Source organism: Gopherus evgoodei, chromosome 6 (genome assembly GCF_007399415.2).
Source record: "Gopherus evgoodei ecotype Sinaloan lineage chromosome 6, rGopEvg1_v1.p, whole genome shotgun sequence".
NCBI lineage: Eukaryota > Metazoa > Chordata > Testudines > Testudinidae > Gopherus > Gopherus evgoodei.
The window spans coordinates 130,975,296-130,996,172 of NC_044327.1; the positions used below are offsets into that span (position 1 = coordinate 130,975,296).

General features: G+C 43.2%; 1 protein-coding gene across 1 annotated transcript in view; it reads right to left on the minus strand.

Moving 5' to 3' along the window:
• KIAA1328 (KIAA1328 ortholog) overlaps positions 1-20,877 on the minus strand; it is a 254,190-nt gene that overhangs the window by 149,000 nt on the left and 84,313 nt on the right. The window contains exon 6 of the mRNA XM_030565790.1: positions 2,219-2,346. Coding sequence (XP_030421650.1) covers positions 2,219-2,346 — 128 coding nt within the window. The remainder of the gene's footprint in view (positions 1-2,218; positions 2,347-20,877) is intronic.

A 20,877-nucleotide genomic window follows, 5' to 3' on the forward strand; every position in this document is an offset into this window, starting at 1 on the left:
CCATGGCGCCCGCCTGGGCATCTAAGTGCGTCCACGTACTGGCTGGCGGACGAGTATCCGCCGAAATGCCACCGAAATTCTGAAGCATTTCGGCTGCGATGCCTCTGGATGATGATGCTTGCTGCCGACAAGCAGCATCATCCAGAGGCATCGCTGCCAAAATGCTGCCGAATTTTGGCGGCATTTTGGCGGATGCTCGTCCGCTGCCACGGTCCTTCGTGGCTCATCTTCTGGCACCCGCCAGACAAAAAAGGTTGGGGACCACTGCCCCAAAGGAAGGAATTCCCAAGTGCTCTTTCCTGAGTTCTCAAAAGGGGGGAAGGTTTGCACTTGGGTGATGGCAGCATCTACCCATCCAAGATCATACAGAAGCTGTGACCTTGGGAGTTTAATACCAGCCTGTAGTGGCCAGTATTAATTTTTAGAATCCTTGCGGGTCCCCAACTTCTGCACTCAATGTGCCAGGGTGTCAGCAGAGCTAAATTTAGAAAGGAGCCAGCAATGAAGAGGCCTCAACTTTAATAGGTAAAGGAGTTGCTGCCATTAAAATGGGATAAAGGAGGGCAAATGGGACAAGCAAGGTGGAAGGTCTCAATGCACCACATTTCATACACTGGAGTTGGAGTCAGTCCCAGTCATGACTCCATGACGGTCCTTGGCACCAAACTATTCATCAAATGGCAATGAGCACTAGGTGCTGCACTGATATGTGCTGATGCACCAATTATTGAGGTGATGCTTTTTCACTTGTGTCTGTCTTTACATTTTGGCATAGAAGCTATGGTGGATGTCCTGATACCAGGTATTACCCAGGAGCAAGAGCTAAAGATATGTCTGTCTCTCAACTGGTTGAAGGTAAAAAATCTCAAACATAACTTGTCTCACCTCAAACACAGCTGGTATTGCCAGGCTGGTCTGTGCTGAACTACTGAGAGAGCTTCAGCCTGGCTTTTTCAAATTCCCCAGTGAAGTGCAGGTATGAGAGAGAATAGCAGGACCAGAAGTTCTCAGGAAAGATTTGCTAATCTTAGGAACGCCACACCAGACAAAGATACATAAGATTTTAAATGTGGCAGAACACAAAAATGTCTATCAATATTTATAAAATCCAAACCTCACCAACAGGACATTGTATATAACGGGAAACTGAAGGGGAAAGTCAGTTCCTCTTTCTAAATACAAAGTTAAGTGCTGTTATACACTTATTAAAAAGAAAAGCCAAACATCACTCACCAAGATAGACTTTATCAATAGCTCGCTGGGTCTGTGTAGTTTTGTTAGAATGTAAGCTCTAGGACGCACAGTGTGTCACCTTCTGGGTTTTCTACAGTGCTGAGATCATTGCCAGCACATAACTGTTATGATAATAGAAGCCCCTAGCAGATGCTTCAAGGTTCAAGATGTAAAAACTTTACCACTATTAGAAGCTATAGGCTTCAGGGGAAACACCAAGAGTGGAGATCTGCAGAGGCAATTTTTTTTTGAAGAAGAGTAGATAAGAATAACTTTGGTCAGAGTCATTATCTTCATCCTGGCAAAAGGATCAGCTATCAGCAGGTACATAAATCAAGTAACTATCTATCAGTAAATCACTAATAGCAAGGTCTTTAGCTACTTTCCAGTTTCAGCATACGGGAACTTTAGACCACTTAACCACTTAGGTAGGACATACAGCATCTCGACCAATATTTTCTCTTTTAACTTTATCTGCAATTAGTAGTTGTTTTATGAAGGTTCAAAAAGAGACGAACTCCTCGATAGACTGGAAAAATTCTTATCAGCCAAGCTCACCTGCTTCTATCTCTTTTTCACTCACTGAAAATTATGCTGGAAATTTAAAAGGCTATTTCTAAAACGACAGCAAATTCTCTATGAAGCACACGTTGTCCAAAAGGGCTCAAGGAAGGCAACAGCACCCCTTACCTTTCCCCTTAGACTGCAAAGGAAGGGATTCTTCACAGCTCCCGCAGCATTACAGTTGAATCAATGAACTTGACCTGACTTAACGATCCACGGGTTGCTTTAAGTAATAATTTCTTACCTCTAGTCCATGTATTAGGGAAAAGGGCCATGGAAATGCCAATCACAGAATAGTGCAAGAACATTTATATACCATAAGACAACACATTACAGTTACAGCTCTGACAGCAAGTGAAAGGGTGTTTCAACGGGATCGGCAATGTAGTCATTAAAGAAATGGTGAGAGGAGAGAGCTTACCTGCTGCTCCTTCAGCTTGGCAGCACCAAGCTCTGAGAGAGAGACAGTTAGCTTTTCTTGCTGTTCAGATAGATACTTCTGATATAGGCTCAGAAGTTCCTGGCATTCTCTGTACTGCTGCTGCAGAGGTGAGACAGCAAGTTAAGGGGAAAAAAATATTCCATATTGAAAAGTTAAAATCTAACAAACACCAAATTTATTCTGGGCAAATCTGTGTGGTCCTGTGGTAACTGAAGCCATAAAATGCAGAGTTCAGAGAAAGACACACCACGTGTGCATGGAATGGGTGTGGTGGGGGAGGAGGTTGGGGCGGGAGGGTGGAGATGGATGGTTACTATGGATGTGCCTGAAGCGAAATGAAAAGACCAAGAACAAGTGCAATCTTATCCCACGTCCCTAAGACAGAGATGAACCCTCACCAAATTTACAAACACTTGAAGGGATGAGTACAGGAGGTAGGTTATGACATTTCAGTTATCGCAGTTACAGCCCTCTTTGCATATGTGGTCCTATTTGTATTCAGCTAAGGAGGATAGTGCCAATGCTTTAATTACCAATAGCCAACTCAGTAAATATTCCACTTTTTAAGTACAGCTATGGATTTGGTGCCCCATTTGAACTACTGATGGATCATAAACACAGCCACAGTTCCAGGACTACAGGCCTTTCAGAGACCAGCAATGATTTTTGGATTGTTATCTGTAGAAGCAAAAAACTGTGGTATTTGCAAGGATATTAGCAATAGTGTCCTGCCTTGCTTGCAGCACTGAAATTCCAAAAGGAGATAAATCTGCTCTTCTCCTGTCATTGTGTAATTCCCTCCCTTGCTCATTTAGCATGGTAAACCGTTTATGCTTCCCCCTCGTTCCACTCCTCCCCGATTTCAATTATGCATGCGGATGGGATAAGGGCTCAATGTCCAAAGAGATTACTCTGAATAAATGCTTTAATAACAAGTCATCACAATTAACGTAGGGAACAAAAACTTCTTCAAATATGTAAAATGGTGTTGAGTTACAGATTTTCTTAACATTTTTATGATCTAATCATCGCTCCTGGGCAAATTCATGTTGCAATCATTTTTGCCAATCATGGCTGCATAAATAACTCACCGCTTTGTTACTCCCCATTACGATCCTTTTAAAAAAATAATTTAAGAACAGAGCTAAAAATGGGATGAGCAAAGCTTTTTGGGGAGGGAGCAGAAGGAAGGTGATTAAGAACTAATGCTAAAGTAATAAGGAGAGCTTCTAAAACACCTTTGCTCAGCATCTTGAGATAAAGGAGGGTACAAACAATGGTCTAAATATGCTAATTGCTTTTTCTGGTCAATCCATCTGAAGCCTGAGCGGTTTTACATTTCTGTGCATTTTGTCAGAGAGCACCAAAAGGCTGAAGTGATTTGTGGTGGTCTCAGGAGTCTCTGCCAGCTATGATGTATATAAAAGTAATTTTTTATTCCAGCTGTAACTATAGGCAGTAATGTTTATAGTAGGTGAACATATTAGCCTGGACGCAGGGCATGAATTTTACTGTAGAAAAAGCCAGTACATTTATACGGCCTAAGAGTTAAATGTCAGTATTTGAAGACAAATTATAGGCAAATTTCTTTAAACCCATGTTATGTGGCAGAATATAAAAACAGACAGTTCTATCTTTATCAATTTTTTATGTCTCTCTTAATTCACTCTGCTTCCAACAGCCCCTCCCTCATACAACAGGACCTTACCCCACTATCTGCCTATTGCTGTTCCCTATCGATGTGGGTGAGTGGAATGTATACCCTAATGGGCTTTGGGGTACACACAGTGGGGGCATATCTATTCTTGTTCTTGCCAGTGCATTACACATGGTTCTGTATTTCAAACACAAAAATCATACAGTATGAGAGTCAAACCTAAAGAAACTAATATAGTGGGAATGCATTAAACCAGAGGGTCCCAAACTCTGCTCCGTGGGCCACTGGCACCTTTGAAGCACTTGCTGTGCACGTGATGATGTCTCTTCTTGCTTCTAACTGCTCAATTTAATTAAAAGAGAGCTGAAAACATGACTTGCTTCCCTAACCTTACTTCTACACGTCAGCAATGGCTGGCATTGCCGAAAGGCTATTGTGCGTTCAAAATGGGAGGGGTGATGCATGTGGAGGAATGGGAGGAGAGAAGACCATGAGACTTTTCGCCTTTTTAAATATGGTTCACGTTGTGACAGTGGTTAGGAATCCCCCCTGCATTAGAAGATAAAACCGTGTTCATTCACCCAATACTAGAGACATTCATTGGGAAGTAACGAGTAAGCAATCAAACAAAAAAGGTATAATATATCAGTGTTCTCTGTTCATTCATTTAGACAAATGTAGCTTCGTTTTAGCTATGATGATACTTCTTACTAAGCTAGTTCATTTACTGCAGTACAATTTTCTAAGACGCAAGCCTTAATATGAAATATTACTCTTCCACTCTATTAAATCTTTACTAAACGTGGGGAAAGAGCACCTTACTTTGTAGGAATTAACAGGATTCTATGCCATGCACAAATGCAAATAGGACCTACACCATTTAATAGGGAATGATACAATGTTGATGAGGAGGCTATTAGAACCTGTATAGACACACAGGCTGATAAAATACTTTCACAATCTGCTTTGAAGAAACTCACAAATTTCATGGAGGCGGGAGAGGGAATAAATCTATAGGACTACAAATCCTAGAACTGAAACACAGCTAAATGCTCAAATAAGATCACATCTCTTTAAGAGTTCAAGAGTCCAAATACTGGATTAACAAGATATTAATTATCTGATTAGAGCTGTTTAGGAGTTCACTGAACTGTATTCTCATTTGTTGCACAAAAAATTAACACTTGAATTACTGTAATTTGTTGCGCACAAAAAGTTTATTAATACAGTATTAAGCTTGTACAGTAACAAGAGAATCATAAGAAGTGAGGAAATGCAAAGGTTCAGGTTTTAACAGAAATATTAATTCACCATGCTGCATAACCTGTCTATTTTATAGGATTCATTTAGTGAAACAATAGATTAAAATCACAGATACAGAGTTCATTTATGGCTCTTAGAAGCAAAAACCTTGCTTTGAGAGGTTTGTCTTGAAGAGCCGGGATTGCCCAGGCAGCAAGTGCTAGTAGCATTATGCTTGTGGAGGCCAGGACATACAGGATTGAGGCAGGACCATGGCTACCGCCTACCGCTCCAACTTACCCCCTCTGGGGCACTTAGGATTGTTGGCGGTACTAGCAGACCCTCACGAGTTTAGAAGTATAAGCAGCTGTATAATATCTACCAGTTTCCCAGTAGTCAGGGAGTCAAGGTCCCTCTACAGTATCCTTAGGAAAAAATAACAGCAAATACTACACACCTACACGGTAGGCATGTTACCATTCGCTTGACTTTTTGTAATGTTCACAGTGCAAACTGTAATGTTGCAACAACACAGCGTTCCCCCTCCCTCCATGTTTAATTTCCTAACATTTGGTTTGTTTGTTTTTAATTGGAAACCTGGGGGTTCTACCAGGGGCTCCCCCAGAAATTTTTCACATAGTACACACAACTAAACCACTACTTTAACTTCACATGGAACCACCAAGGTCTGGCCCAGCCGCCCTCCATCAAGAGGCCAAATTTCAGTGAGTGGCAATGCGACTTGGTGTACAAGGTTGCAGCTCCACTCAGGTTTGGCACAATGGCCTATCCGTCATGATGGAAGGGCTACTGGGCCAAATTTCAGCCACTCGGTTTGGGGGCCCAAGGCAAACTGCCCTTTTACCCCTTCCGCAGGTGGTGCTGCCCTTGCCAATGGTATGCACCACACATATGGTGTATACAATTGTCATAAATATAAAGAAAAGGGTAGCATAAAATCCCTCCATGGCGGCTGTACTGAATTATTTTACCGTAAGGGATTAAGTAGCTCAAATCACCTAGTTGGCACATGACCAGAAGGACCAATGAGGAAAGAAGATACTTTCAAATCGGGGGGAGGGGGAGGGCCTTTGTTTGTGGCTGTATTTGTTTCATCCCTCTCCGGATGGAGGGAGAGACCAAGCAGGTACAATATCTCCTGAAAACATACCTGGAGTGATCCATCTAAAATTACAGAAATTGTAAGCAAGGAAAGGAAATGTGTTAAGTTATCTTTTGTTCTGACTTGTGAATTTTCCTATGCTACAAAAGTAGTTTTATTCCTGTTTTTGAAACTGTGAAGTTGAGTCCAGAGGGGAGTCCTCTGTGTTTTAAATCTTATTACCCTGTAAAGTTACCTTCCATCCTGATTTTGCAGGCGTGATTCTTTTACTTTTTCTTTAAAATAAAGTTCTTCTTTTAAGAACCTGATTGATTTTCAGTGTCCTAAAGACAAAGGGTCTGGTCTGTGCTCACATTGTAACCAATTGGTGTGTATATTATTCTCAAGCCTTCCCAGGAAAGGAGGAGAAGGCACTTAGGGGAATATTTTGGGGGAATAGGGATTCCAAGTGACTCTTCCCTGGATTTTTCTGTAAAACACTTGGTGGTGGCAGCAATACCGTCCAAGGACAAGGAAAGCAATTTGTGCTTTGGGAAATTTTAATCTAAGCTGGTAGAATATAAACTATGGGGGGTATTTCATGTGGGTCCCCACATCTGTACCCCAGAGTTCAGAGTGAAGGGGGGATACCCTAACAACTATGAGCACCACTATATTCTTTGGCTTACAGAGCCTAATTCCTCCAGTAGCTTCACTAGCAAAGCTTTTCATTTCTGCATATTCACCTGCATAACACTGAAAAACAACTAACCGGTGCATCTTTCTCTAACCTACTCACTGCTTTACAACTTGGTAGAATTCCAAACATATTCCCTAATCTAGAACATTTTCATATTTAGCCAAGCAGGGATCTCATAACAAGGACCAGTTACTTGCCAAAGTTTCAAAGTTCAATCTTTTCTGAATTATTCCCCTGAGAGTGAGGGGAGGGAGGAGAAATAAGCAGCAGGAATTTTTATTTAAAACATAAATTCTCACCCTTTGTTGTTCAAAAGAAAACGATATTTCTTGCCTCAAATTTGTAAAGAGATGAAGCCTTAAGACAGAACAAGCTTGAGAAGTTTCTGTCCCAAAAGGACATTTTAAAGAGGCTATTATCAAGGTAAGATGGAATTTCGAATGACATTGTTTTACAATCATAAACCAATGACAAGGGGCCCAGATATCTACCTTGGGTATTATATGGCCCCCCATCACCATAGTACCAAGCACCTCACCATCTTTAATGTATTTATCCTCACAACACCTCTGTGAGGTGAGGTAAGGCAGGGCTCTTATCCCATTGTACAGATGGCAAACTGAGGCACAAAGAGTAGGCAATGTGCCCAAGATGACAAAGGATGTCTGTGGCAGACTGTGGTTCAGACTAGCACTCTAACCACTGGACCTTCCTTATTCACAAGCCCATGTCATGTTGATCCTCTGCATGTAGATCTCCACCCTGTTTTAGCAAGTGGGACTCAACCCATCCTGTCCTCCAGGCAGCCCCTCACCCTGTGGAGGAGTCTCTGCAGGTCCAGAGATTATTATGGGAAGAAGAAAAAGCGGAGTGAATCTAGGAACGAAGACATATAAGAAATATATCATAAGTTATTAAAATATAAAAGTTGACAATAGGTTATAGTACGTGTGCAACTGCTCTATCCTTTCAAATGGGACATGCGGGCATTAGCGCCTGTGATCTTGGCAGGGCGTGTGGGAGGCTTGTCAGCGCATGTATCTTTTGCATGGGCTAGTACATTTTTCAATCCCTGCCAAAGGACAGATATCCTGGTAAATTAGGACTAGTTATTGCCCTTGATGGCAGTCTCAACCCAGAGGACAAGGACTGACACAGAGTGAACTCCCTTCATTCCTAGGGGTGTTCAAGTCAGAGAGGAAGAGGATTGGTGCAGCTACAGGAGTTGTAGAACTTTTCACCGCCACTAGGCTGCTGCAGCTGTTCTGTGACAAAGAAAGGTCTTCAGTTTGGCACTGTACACCAGCACTAACCTAGGACCTCCTGCTGCACTGGCACTCACCATTGCCTTTGAACGTTCATGCTTTAGAAACGGTCTATGACTGACTCAGATACTTCAGAGTAAGAAATTTTGTCACTGGGCCAGTCAAACCTGTCTCTGAACATTTACATGTGGTCCAACACAGTGAATTCAGTGTATGCTCTCTGAACAACATTATGAAAAAGTTGTTTGTAAGGCTTAAATTACATTTAAAAGTTTAAAGCTTATTATAACAGCAAAAAATCACAAGATAAGCAGGGGTTCATGAACAGTCTTCGGGAACACTGATGACTCATCATCAGCTGTTTGCCTAAACTCAATGTAAATTTAATTAAAAGTGAACTGGATCTGAAGTTGGGTCTGAATTATTTTTTTAATTAAATCATCCAAGCACAACTTTTTTCGATATATTGACATGGTAGGTGATCGAAGCTTTACTTTCTCTTTCTGAAGCAGTACAAAAATATTTTGTATATCGATAGGAGAAAAATTACATCGTTCCTTAAGAAAAGAAACTATATAGAAGCCACTCCCATCTCCACCTGCAGGCTCTCCCTTCTTCCTGATCAAAAACAAACCAAGAACCAACATGATGTGGCTCCATCTACTCACACATGAAAAGCCACATGCACAATACTAGCAGTTTATTTTTTTTTTTTATAAACAACCATGTTGTAAGAACATTAAAATCTACACCAAAGTGTTCTAAGATTCTAAGCAAGGATAAGGCTGTGTCTCAACGGCACCACAGTGCAGACTACAGGGAGTGTGAATTCCAGAGTGCACCAAAACGTTGCACTCTTCCGCCGTGGTTACTGCTGGCAAGAACTACAAGCTGCCTAGTTGCATTAACACAGTCTTCCTTCAAACTGGACTATGTTAACAGAAACTAGGTACTTTTTAGTTTACATCAGCAGGATCCACACAAGGCAGTAAGAGCGCAAAGTGTGGTACACTCTGCATTCCCCCCTCCCCCACATATCTACACTGCGCTGCATTGTGGACTAAGACCTAAATTTAATTAGAAGATCACACTGCTCTTTAACGATTCAGTTTATTACACAATTTGTATTTGAAATATATGCACTACACACACTTATTTCCTCCTCCAGCCCCCTGTTCGATTCACTTCAGAACAACAGGAACAATATGAATGTATTGCCACAAAGCAGAGTCTGGCCACAACACATGCTTCTTGGGCCTTCAAAGCTACACCACAAAAAAATGTGGTTTGAACCTATGTGAATTATTGTTCTGTGAAAAGGTGAAGCCTGGTAACTTCCATGTAGCTTTATTACCTAAATTCTGAAGACGCCGTGAAGACTGAAGTTAATTAAATGTTTTATGAATAACTTCACTTCCCTGCTTCTTATGTAACCTAGCTTATGTGGACTGTCTGGCACAATCAGGTTAAGCAGCTGCTACGGAAATTTCTGCACATCCATTTTTTCAATGTATTAAAAAGGTTCTGGAGCAGGCGTGAACACTGGTGCAACAGTATCAGTTCAAGTCAAAACTTCCTTGGGACTTCAGGAAACAGGTATCTGAAAGCACTACGAAGGCGCAAGGTAAGTATAATAATATAGTGCTATGCTCTCAAATGCGAAGCCCAAGAGACATGTTTTCATTCACACTTGAATATTTTAATGCTACTAACCAGTAGCTAGTAAATTAATCCAAGATGCAAGAGTAAAAGAGGAAGACACAAGGAAAAAGGTCACAATGCCCACAAAAGTTAAGAATCACACTCTGGTTTGAAGCATCATCATTATGTTATTGAATGATATATCTCTCATACAAAGGAACTGCTAATACATTCCCATTCTGTTTGAAGGGAAATTAAATTTACATTCTTTGGGAATATGGTATCATAATTAGTTCATGACTTGATTACACTTTGAAGTGAGCCAAGACTGCATATGGCGCATACAAATTAGTTAAGTTATGGTTGCCCACCTTAAGCAAAAGCTACAGCATTCAGGACAAAGTTAGGGACTAGACTAGGACAGTCCTTTTGAGCTTTCAGACAGCGTATGTACGATATCCAGATTCACATCTCTTCTGTTCCCATCTGGCTTCAGTAAGTCCAGAGTAACGTAAACATGCAGTTTCCTTTCCGTCTCCACCCACGCCACCTGCACTGTCATTGTTAAAATTGGTTTAACAACCAATGACAAGCACTAAGCTTCCTATACTGGTCGAAGTACCAATATGGCTTATTTCTACAAAGAAGATGGAAATTACAGGGGCTACAGTGACAGATGTACAAGAGCTAGTATTCACAGCTACCAAGCCACTTCATTCTGCTTAGCTGATGGCTTTCCCGAGGATACATTTAAAATAAATTTGAAAACCCTGAGCTAATACAATCCAATGCTGAGCAGTGGTCCCCAACCTTTCTGTAGCCAGTAGCACATTCATGTTTTGAGAAGAGTGTGGCGGGCGCCAACAATTTCTCAAGGCTTATTTTGTATTTGTACATTAAATAATACAAAAAAATCACATTTAACATAACATAATATATGAATCCAGAGAGAAGAGAGAAGCCGGAGAGAAGCTGCGAGGACAGAGAACATCGGCGCCTGCAGCCCCAGAGTTCTCTGTCCCCGACAGGCGCAGGGCCGCAGCTTCTCTCTGGCTTAAGCCACAGCCCCCACACCTGCCAGGGGCCGAGAACACCGGTGCCCACAGCCTGCAGCCCCGGAATTCTCTGCCCTCGGCAGGTGTGGGGCCGCAGCTTGTCCCCCCGGCTGGGCACTAGGCGGGCCCCACACCTGCTGGGAACAGAAAACACCGTGCTCGCAGCCTGAGTTCTCTGTCCCAGTCAGGTGCAGGGCTGCGGCTTCTCTCCCCTGCTAGGCACTAGGGGGGCGCACAAAAATGCCCCGGCAGCACCACGGCACCCACGGGCACCACATTGGGGACCACTGATGTAGAGCATCTGGAAACTGGTCAAACCAAAGGTCACTACAGCAAGACTAAAGGGACAGACTAAGAGCTTTCAAAGTTAAAATTAATTCCTCATGGTATGTGAACACCCTATTAACCCACAGAAGTCGAGTTATTTTACCTCAAAGTTCTTACTATGGACTAATGAGTTTCTTAATCTGAAAAATCAGAAACTTCAATAGGTAGTTTGCTCAAGCAAGGAGCTCAGAATTGGGCACATATCTCTTAAAAACTATCATTGCTGGATGTGCCAGTCAAGCTAGACAGCTTGCCTTGCCCAGAGATGGGTAAAGACAACACAACACCTCTCATTTCATGCGAAATGCACACATGCTGCAGCACCCATATAATAAGCATGAATTAAAAAAACAAAAAAATTAAAAACTGCTCACACAACTTTCCCTCTGGGGAGAGGGAGAGAGAAAGAATGAATTACACACAACAGATACTAGTTAAGTTGCTTAATGCACAAGTAAAAGGTGCTCAGATATCACAGTGACAGACCCAATATAAGAACTGCATAAACAGAATACACACAATACAAAACATTATGCTTTATAAGCAATTGCTAGCTCCAGCATAAGCAGCAATAGGGTTTTATTCGTGGTTTAAAAATCGTGATAGTATAGAATGCTCAAACAAGGGCCAGAAAAGAGAGCGAGAGATGAGATCACACCTGGGTTCATTAAGGAAGCTTTGCCAAAATCCATATTGATTTAGGAATATACAAACTTCCTTTACAATTTCCATGGGTGGTGCAGCCATTATCTGAGTTGAGTGGAGGCAGTTTCTCTTGGAAATGGTCAAGAACTGTATTACTTATGCATTTGTTCATCATAATTGTTAGATGTATGATCTTCTGATGGGGAGCCTTGAGGACTTAGTAACACATGATTTCTCCGCAGTAATACTCACAGCATCTGTGAAGGGCTGCACATATTTAATCATGTGCAGTAAAAAAGTAAACTCAACCTGTGCTGTATTGGAAGAACGCAAAGCCAAAGAGAGTAGTACACCTCCCACCATCACCACCACCAAAAAAAATCCAAAACCCATGCTGTTTTTTCCTTTTACATATCTAGAGTGCAAAATTAAAACAAATAAAAGGAACACTGCATAATTTATCTGTCATTTTCTATCAAATTGCTCATAATTGTAACCATAAAATGATAATATTCTACCATATGTGCATCTGCAAAGATGACAAAAGCACTGGTCAGCTCCAGAGAGAAGAAAAATAAACCTAACGCTCCTCCTAGTGGCCATTGATGGGGATTGCAATAGCCTCGCATTTTATAGAGCCACAGCATTCTTCCTAAATTTTAAGGAGAGAGTAAGTGTCAAACCTGGAGGTTAATTTTGCCATATAGAAGGGTCTAACAATTCATTATGAAACATGGAAGTCAACTGTGTAATCCTACTGATACCATTCTTCCTAAAATGAGTCCCCTTTATTCACATTCATTCATGGTATTACATAAAATACCTATCTCTAGAAATGCTGAGAGTTTATTTGGAGACCTTTGTGAGAATTTAAAAACCTTTTATAGTAGCAACTGTTACTGTTTACATTAAAGCTACTAGTCAGACCAGTACTACTGACATGCAAACAGCTGTGCTCTTTTCTCTAATTTGACAACAGGCCTCCTTTAAGGAGTCAGAAGAAAAAAGGTGGTTTTAGCCTGTGAGGAAAATGAGGTATCTTAAATAGCAGAGGGATGCTCATCCTGTTCCATCAAGGCACACTAATGGGAGTTATTTAACAGGATAAAGTATGAACTGGGTGGCAGCTGTTTGGAGGACAGGGTTGGGAGACTATCAGGAGATGAGAAAGACACCAGGACTATAAAACCTGAACTGACTAAAGGCAGAGCTCCAGGACCGCCATCTGAATTAAAAAGCATGCATATTAAATTAAAAGGGCGGCTGCTTTGCAGAGAATGAGAATGCAAGATCACAAAACATCAGCTCATTTTATAATGAAGCTAACCAGGTTTGGGTCTGGTTAGTATTGGAATGGGTGGCCACAGGGGAATACACAGTGCTCTAAGTCTTGTTGCTTCCTTGTGAAAAACAATCATCACTCTTCATAATTTTATATATTTTATGCCTCTGGCTAAAACCTTTTCTTCTGGACCTCAAATAGGAATAATATTGAGAGAAAAGCAGATCCTCCTTAAGCCGCACGGCAGTTCCACTACGCTCAGATACAAAGGTTTCTGGTTCAATTCCTTGCTGCATCTGAGTCCTCAACAATCAGGATAAATCTTTTGTTTGTTGTCACCTTCCTCAGTTGCATTTTTGCAGCCTGCACTGCCTACATCAGGCTTGGCTAGTGTGACTTCTTATCAGAATGCACTTAAAGCAGCAGCAAATAGTTTAAGTGTCTCATTCCCCATCTGTAAAATGGGCATCTGAGCCCCCCTATGTCTTGTGATCCTTGGATGAAACACACTAAGACTTGTTGCTGGACAAGGACAGGGAGAAAGAAAAGCTCAATATGCCAGGAAGTCTTGCCGTCCTTGCGGTACTGTTTGCGCTGGTGAAATAACAGCCTGCACGCTGTTCTCATTATAACTATACAGAATCATAGATCATTCTAGCTAATTTTGTTTTTCCTTTTAGAACTATTGCTCTTTTGATAGCTTTTCTAACCTTGTTAGAACACAATCTGCTAGCAACACTGTTGATGAGGGAAATGGAAGGCGCTCTCTTCTGAAAGGCAGCTGAGGTCAAATCAACAAATTCTGTACAAGTCTTATTACTAATTTAAGTTTTTTTAAAACAAAAATCTCGTGTGCCAGCGCACGGTAGAGAGTCACTTTTCTCTCATGTGTATCACCCGCATCTCTGTAATTTAGATGCGTATTTCAGAATGACAAAGGCTTCAGAAAGTTAGTGCTTTCTTCTAGAAACTGGCCTTAAATGCACCACACTGAGAAGTGCTGGTTACACTGAACTGAAGCCAATGAAGAAAAGATTTAATAACAGTCTCTTTATAAGGTTCATTGTTGTAGGACTACTTAATATACAAGATTAACACATCTTATCTCCCAGTTTCACTGAAACCTATTATACCCCTCATTAATACATGCACACTGCTACATCATTTACAAAGCCAAGCTCTCAAACCACATTGTATGAAAGAGGGCGTGTTCTGCTGCTTTTACTAGTGCTATTCTCTCTCCAAGCAACCACTGTGCACTAATATGAACCTTATAGCTCAGAATGCAAAACTTTGTTTAGAGAAACTAGGCAGTTCTCTTTAGAGCTAAGAATTAAAAATACAACTTGTTTTCCTTCACTCGGATATAGCTATCTGTATTTCAGTTCCTCTAGTTCCAGATCGAGAAGGGGACACACCATTCCACTAGCTAGCATAGACAAACAGAACCATCACCACCAAAATCTGAAGACATTCTGGTGCTCTCCGTTCCCTTGTGATTCAAGATTACTAAAGAGATTACATTAAAGAAACAGAACAAAGAACCATGATTAATCATGTCAACAAAACTTCTAAAAATATTTTCTGTCTAGTAGGGCCCAGAAATAGCTCTCTCACACACAAGCAGGGACACATAAAAACAAACTCTTGAGTGCTAAATACAAAACAGAAGCCCTAAACTCACAAATGTTCACCTGCAAATCTTAAGTGGGAGGATCTCCAGACTGGTGTACCTCAAGTACAGACTCTACGCTTAAGATAGGAAAAAACATTTCCCCTCCTTCTAACCCTTCACCTCCAGTATGGAATGAAGGGATTAGTAATTCCCCTGCACCAGAAAAACAGAAGTACAAGGAGGGATCACATGGCCAATACCATCTACTAACACCCAAACACTCCTATTTGGACTGTACGCTCAAGGCAGAAATTGCCTTTTGTCAGTACAGCACCTAGAACAATGGGACCCAGATAGTTACAGGGGCTTTGGGGCATTCACACAATGCAATAAAGAAAGAAAATTAGTTCCACAGTAAAACTCTTGCAGGAAGCTGAGTGCTGGAAAGAGTCTTTTCTAAGGTTGGGGTTGGGGGAGGGGGGTTAATCTACAGCCTCTAATATACCTTGGAAGTGAATGGTGTCTGATAAATTCCCACTCAGCCCCCACCCCAAGCTTGACCTCTCCACAGCCATATTATCCAATGACAGGGGTTCTAAATTGAAGTGAAGTACTGGGATTTGTAGTGTCCCCAAGGAAAGCTGGCTTCATCTATGCAGCATCTAGTTTAGAGCCATCCAGGGGTCACCCAGATAACTCTTCATAGATTATCCTGTCAGAAGGGAAAGCATAAACTTGGTTAAGAGCTAACTGGAAAGCATCCATGGGTTAGACCGACCTCTGGGAATATAGTGCACAACTCACAAAACTTTCTACTGTTCCGTTGTGAAGATGCTTACCTCTGGCTGACCCCAGCTTTGTATTAGCAAATCAAGTGCCTTAGAAAAAAAGAAGTTATTTACCTTATTTACAGTAACTGATGTTCTTTGGGATTTGCTCACCTCACAGATTCACGCTGTGGGTTGGGAAACAGCCCAGAAACCTTCCCTTCTGGTAGAAGCCACAGTCCAGGTCAATTCCTCCTGTGTTTGATCAGGAGTTGGGAGGTTTGGGGGGAACCTGGGCCTACACTTTACTCTGGGTTCCTGCCCAGGGCCCTGTGGACTGCAGCTGTCTAGAGTGCCTCCTGGTACAGTTGCGCAACAGCTACAACTCCCTGGGTTACTTCCCCATGGCCTCCTCCCAACACCTTCTCTGTCCTCACCACCAGACCTTCCTCCTGATGTCTGATAACGCTTGTCCTTCAGTCCTCCAGCAGTATGCCTATTCACTCTCAGCTTCTTGTGCCTCTTGCTCCCAGTTCCTCGCATGCACTTCCTCCTCTGGCTCCCTGGCTCCCTCTGGCCTGACTGGAGTGAGCCCTTTTATAGCATCCAAGGGGCTCCAATTAGAGTCAGGTGCTTAACAGCCTCACCTGACTCTTAGCAGGTTAATTGGAGTCAGGGGTTCTCATTAGCCTGGAGCAGCCCCTGCTCTGGTCACTCAGGGAACAGAAAACTGCTTATCCAGTGGCCAGTATATCTCCCTTCTACTACTCTGCTGTTCCCAAGTGGCCTGGGTCTATCACTGTGCGTGTGTGCGTGTGTGCGTGTGTTCAACATTAGGAGAATGCACATCCACTCTGCATGCATCAGAGAATCATCTTGTCAACAGTACCTATCAGATCGGCACATGCACCCTTCTCTTTCTTCATGTGCTTTGCGAGGGTATGAAGGATGGAGCCACCCCCCACACTGCATTCCTTAAGCACTGCGGGGATGGCGGGTGGGCTGTGGAACATGTAGATGGACTACACATCTCAAAGAACATTATTTAGTATACAGGAAAGTCACCTCTCGAGTGCTAGTCTGTATATATATTCCACATGGGGAGACTCTCTAGCAATAGCCCCACAGGGAGTGGGTATAAGGAGTTCCTGTAAATATGGATTGCAACACAGATCATCCAAATCTTGCATCATCCCTGGCTGCCTACGCTAATGCAGAGTGCTTTGTTAATGTGCATATGGATGACCAGATTGCTGCTCTGCAAAGCCCTGAACTGGGAGATTCACTAGAGATGCCACAGAGGTGAACTGTGCCCTGATGAAGTGAGCACCGACTCTGCTGGGCAGCTGCATGCCTGCTAGCTGGTAACATGACTTGATGCATTGAGTAATCCAGTTTGATATTTTCTGCATAGACACAGCTTCTCCTTTTACTTTTTCTGTGTAAGCCAGAAATAGCATGGGCAATTTCTGTAAGGATTGTGTTCCACCCAGGGAGAACAATATGGCTCTGCATACTTGGTGAAGACGGAGGGCGCTGTAGGAAGCACAAAGGGCAGGACTCAATACTGCTAGTATTTGTTGTTCAACACAAACCTCAGGAAACACTTGCATTATGGTTGTATCGCGATGTGGAAATGCATATCCCTGGGGTTGAGAGCAACCTTCTGGACCAGGGAAGGAACGATGAAGGTGGACTTGAACTTCTTGGACAGAGGTGTTGAGGGTTTTGAGGTCTAATTTCAGGTAAGCCCACCCTTTTTCTTGGGAGTGAGGAAGTACTTTAAATACAATCCCCATTCCCTCTTCTACAGTGCACATAGCAAGAGACTGCACTTCTTGTTGAAGCGGAATCTCATGAGAGATGTCCCAGAAGAGGGACAGAGAAGATGTGAGGAGGCGGAGTGGAGGGAGATCAAATGAATGGCAGAGTCTCTCTGGACCACCTCCAAAATCCAGCAGTCTGAGGTGATGTTGGACCGGGTCTTCCGGAAGAGGACCAGACAGTTGCCAAAAGGAAGGGAGGGCAGATAATACAAAACAAATTGTATGCTGACTTTGGGCACCAAGTCAAACGTGCTGCCTGGCCAGTACCAATGCAAGAAGATGTGACAGAGAGGTAGACACCCTCCCCTCCCAGTGGATTTTCTCCCCCAGGGCCTCTGTCTAAGGCCTGGGCGCTCAAGCTTTTGTTGATAGGGTTCTGGCCTGAAGTGAATTCATCTGGAGGCTGGGGTATAGATCCCCACGGAACTGAGGATTTCCCTAAAGTCTTTCAGGGATCTCATATCTGCATCAGTTGTCTCATGGAAGAATGAGCAACCCTCAAAAGGCACGTCCTCAATTGTTTTCTGTAATTATTTTTGTATGCCTCCCAAAATCAGCCAGGAAGAACCGCGTATCATGACTGCTGTGGCCACTGCGCAGAAGGCTAAGTCCACTGTATCCAAATCCACTATATCCAAGGCCACTTGTAGTGCAGTTCTGGCCACCACATAACCTTCCACCAGATAGTCTGACAATCATCTCTATCACCTTAAACAAGTTTAGCAATAAAAGGTGGTAAATCACATCAGTTGACTTGGTAATATGTTGCCAAGACTGCTTTGTAGTTCAAGATCCTCATTTGTATACTCAAAGTGGAATAGGATTTTCAGCCTGGCAGATCAAGACACATGGAATCTGTCTTTAGGGGTCAATTTCTGGCTGCCCTGGTGAGCTTTTTCACAGGCTGCCATCACCAGCAGGGATTCTGATACCAGGTGCAAATCAGACTCCTGGTACCTGGGACCTAGTATGGTCTATCTGCCCTTTTGGACACTGGTTTCAGTGACATCAGTATCTGCAATAGGGCATTTGTGGGTTGTAAGAGCCGCTCATTGATCAGGATCGCTACATGTCCAGGTATTGACATGTGTAAATTACTGAGGACCTTGCATGTTGTGTTGCACACCTCATTTGGTTTCTCCAAGGTTGCTGCCTACTCATGAGGGCCTGGCATGCTTGCAATCCTCAAGGGTAGAAGCTGACTTGTCATAAGCCAGGACATCATCCAACAATGACAAAGTAATGGCTGCTACCATCTGTTGTTCAGCAGGAACCTGCTGGATGAGAGTAGTGTGCTCCTGAATAGTGCTGAGGAGTGTCCAGATGCTGGTGCTGGTGTTGGTGTGTGACAGTCCATGCCATGAGCACAGTGGGGAGGCTTGGGTTGCACTGAGGTCCCAAGGGGCCCACATACAACCATCAGGATCATATGGCACCAGAACCCATGACATTTAGTATCGGCAGTCCGGTACCAGACTGGATTCAGACCACGCTCTGCCATTGGCAACAGACATGCAGATCATATCCTCCTAGACAAGACCAATACCACAGAGTCCTGGGACCTGAACAGGGATGGCTGATGGCTTCCTCATGAATCAGAAAAGGTAAGGGAACAGTTCTGCAAGAAGAGGGGCAGGGAGCTCACCTCATGGTTGTAGGTGGAACTTGACCTGACAAAGTTGCCAGATCTAGGAACCTGGTTAGTGTCATGCCTGAATGCGGCTCCAATAGCCACAGGGAAGCATAAGGTGGGGTATGGCTGCAGATCAGTGTGAGGGTGACCACCTGAGGACCAGTGCAAGAGGCAACAGAGTGGTTGGTATCACAGTGAGGCTTCTGCCTGGTACTGCAGCAGCTGGCAGCTTCTCTGTTTGCCTCAGTACCAAAGAGGCTAGAATGACCGTGGACGTATTGGCCCGGGCCTTTATCATGGCCAGTTCTGCTTGGCTTGTACCAACTTTGGTACTCAGGGTACTTCTTCTAAGTTTTGAGGAATCTTTAATAGCCAACAGTCTCATAGTCTTGCAGAGCCTCAAAGCGGATGTGAAGAGGGTGATGTTCGCTTTTTCTCCTTAGAGGGCTTGCAGTCAAGAGCCTGATCTATCGCTGTCCTTTCCAGATGAGGAAGACACCGGACTCAGAGACCCTTCCGCCAGTTTGGAGGTTGAGGATTGGGCAGTCTTCAACAGCATCCTGTCTTCCAAGGGCCTTAATGCCTGCAGACTCACCTCATCACCTGCTCCATAAGGATAACCCTCAGAAGCACCAGGTCCCTTTTGAGAAGTACCTGAAATTTCACAGCACTCCAGGACATGTCCTTCACTGAGGCGAAACAGACACCTCATGAGTTCATCATTCAGAAGCATGACTGCCTCACAGGGCAGAAAGTTCTGAAAACCCAAGGATTTGCCATGGTCAGACACTGAGGCTGGCACTGCCAGTGACCACAGAGGGAGAAGAGCCTTTGTTCCCCTGGGGCATCCCGAAGACCCAACTAAATACTTGAAACTACTAATTAAATTATTGCTGCAGGAAAAATTCTGAAGAGAATTGCTCAGATGATAGAGAAGAAACTGGGGTGTAGCAGAACAGCGCTGCTTTTTATACCATGGAAAAGTTCATGAGAAAGGGATAGGCACATACGCCACCTCGACAGGTAATGCTGACTAAAAAATCCTGTGACACGTGCATTAGATATGTATTCCGGTATTGTCAGAGCATATTACCACTATTGTGATTGATAACCTCCCAGTACAGCCACAGGGCTGGCCAGGACTCCCAATTCAAAGAGTATGTGCAGGGAAGGTTTGGCATAAGTATGAACAGCCCCTGAGAAGGTATTAATCTTCAGACCACTATTTCAGGAAGCCCTGTATTCCCAGAGATGATGTAGATTCTGAAGCACCCTTTCGAAAAAGTAAGCGTAGCTGAAGGGAGTTCACACTGAGACCGCCACTTACAGAAAAGGAGGCCTTCAGGAAAGTTGACTGCAGCTCTCTCAATGGGCTAGCATCTGAGTAAATGCAAGGTATTCCTCTTGGGCTTAATTGCAAGGTCCAAGACTTAAAAAGGTAGAAAAAACTGTGTACTGTTTGGGACAGTTGGTGCTGGAAAGATAATATTACCAGCCAGTTTGCCAAGTGCAATAATACCAAGAGGCCATCTTCACAAAGAAAAGCCCAAACCCTCCAACATTCACTTGGTGAATACACGATGACTGCTGGCAGTGGGAACAGAATAAAATCCTCTAAAAATTAAAGATCCTCAATGACAAGAGTGGGGGGAGCATAGAGAGAACTGTTCAAGCAAGTATATTAAGCCTGTGGCATACACCAAAAAAAATGGTCACAAGATTCTCATGGTGGCCACATTGCAGGCCACAGCATGGAGTTACAAGCCTTGGAGGACCACGTGATGCACTAATGAAGAAGATAGCTAGCACAAAGAAGCTGGACAAGTTTTCTATACATTCTTGACCTATGTGAAGGTGATCACACAGTCAGTCAGATCCCTC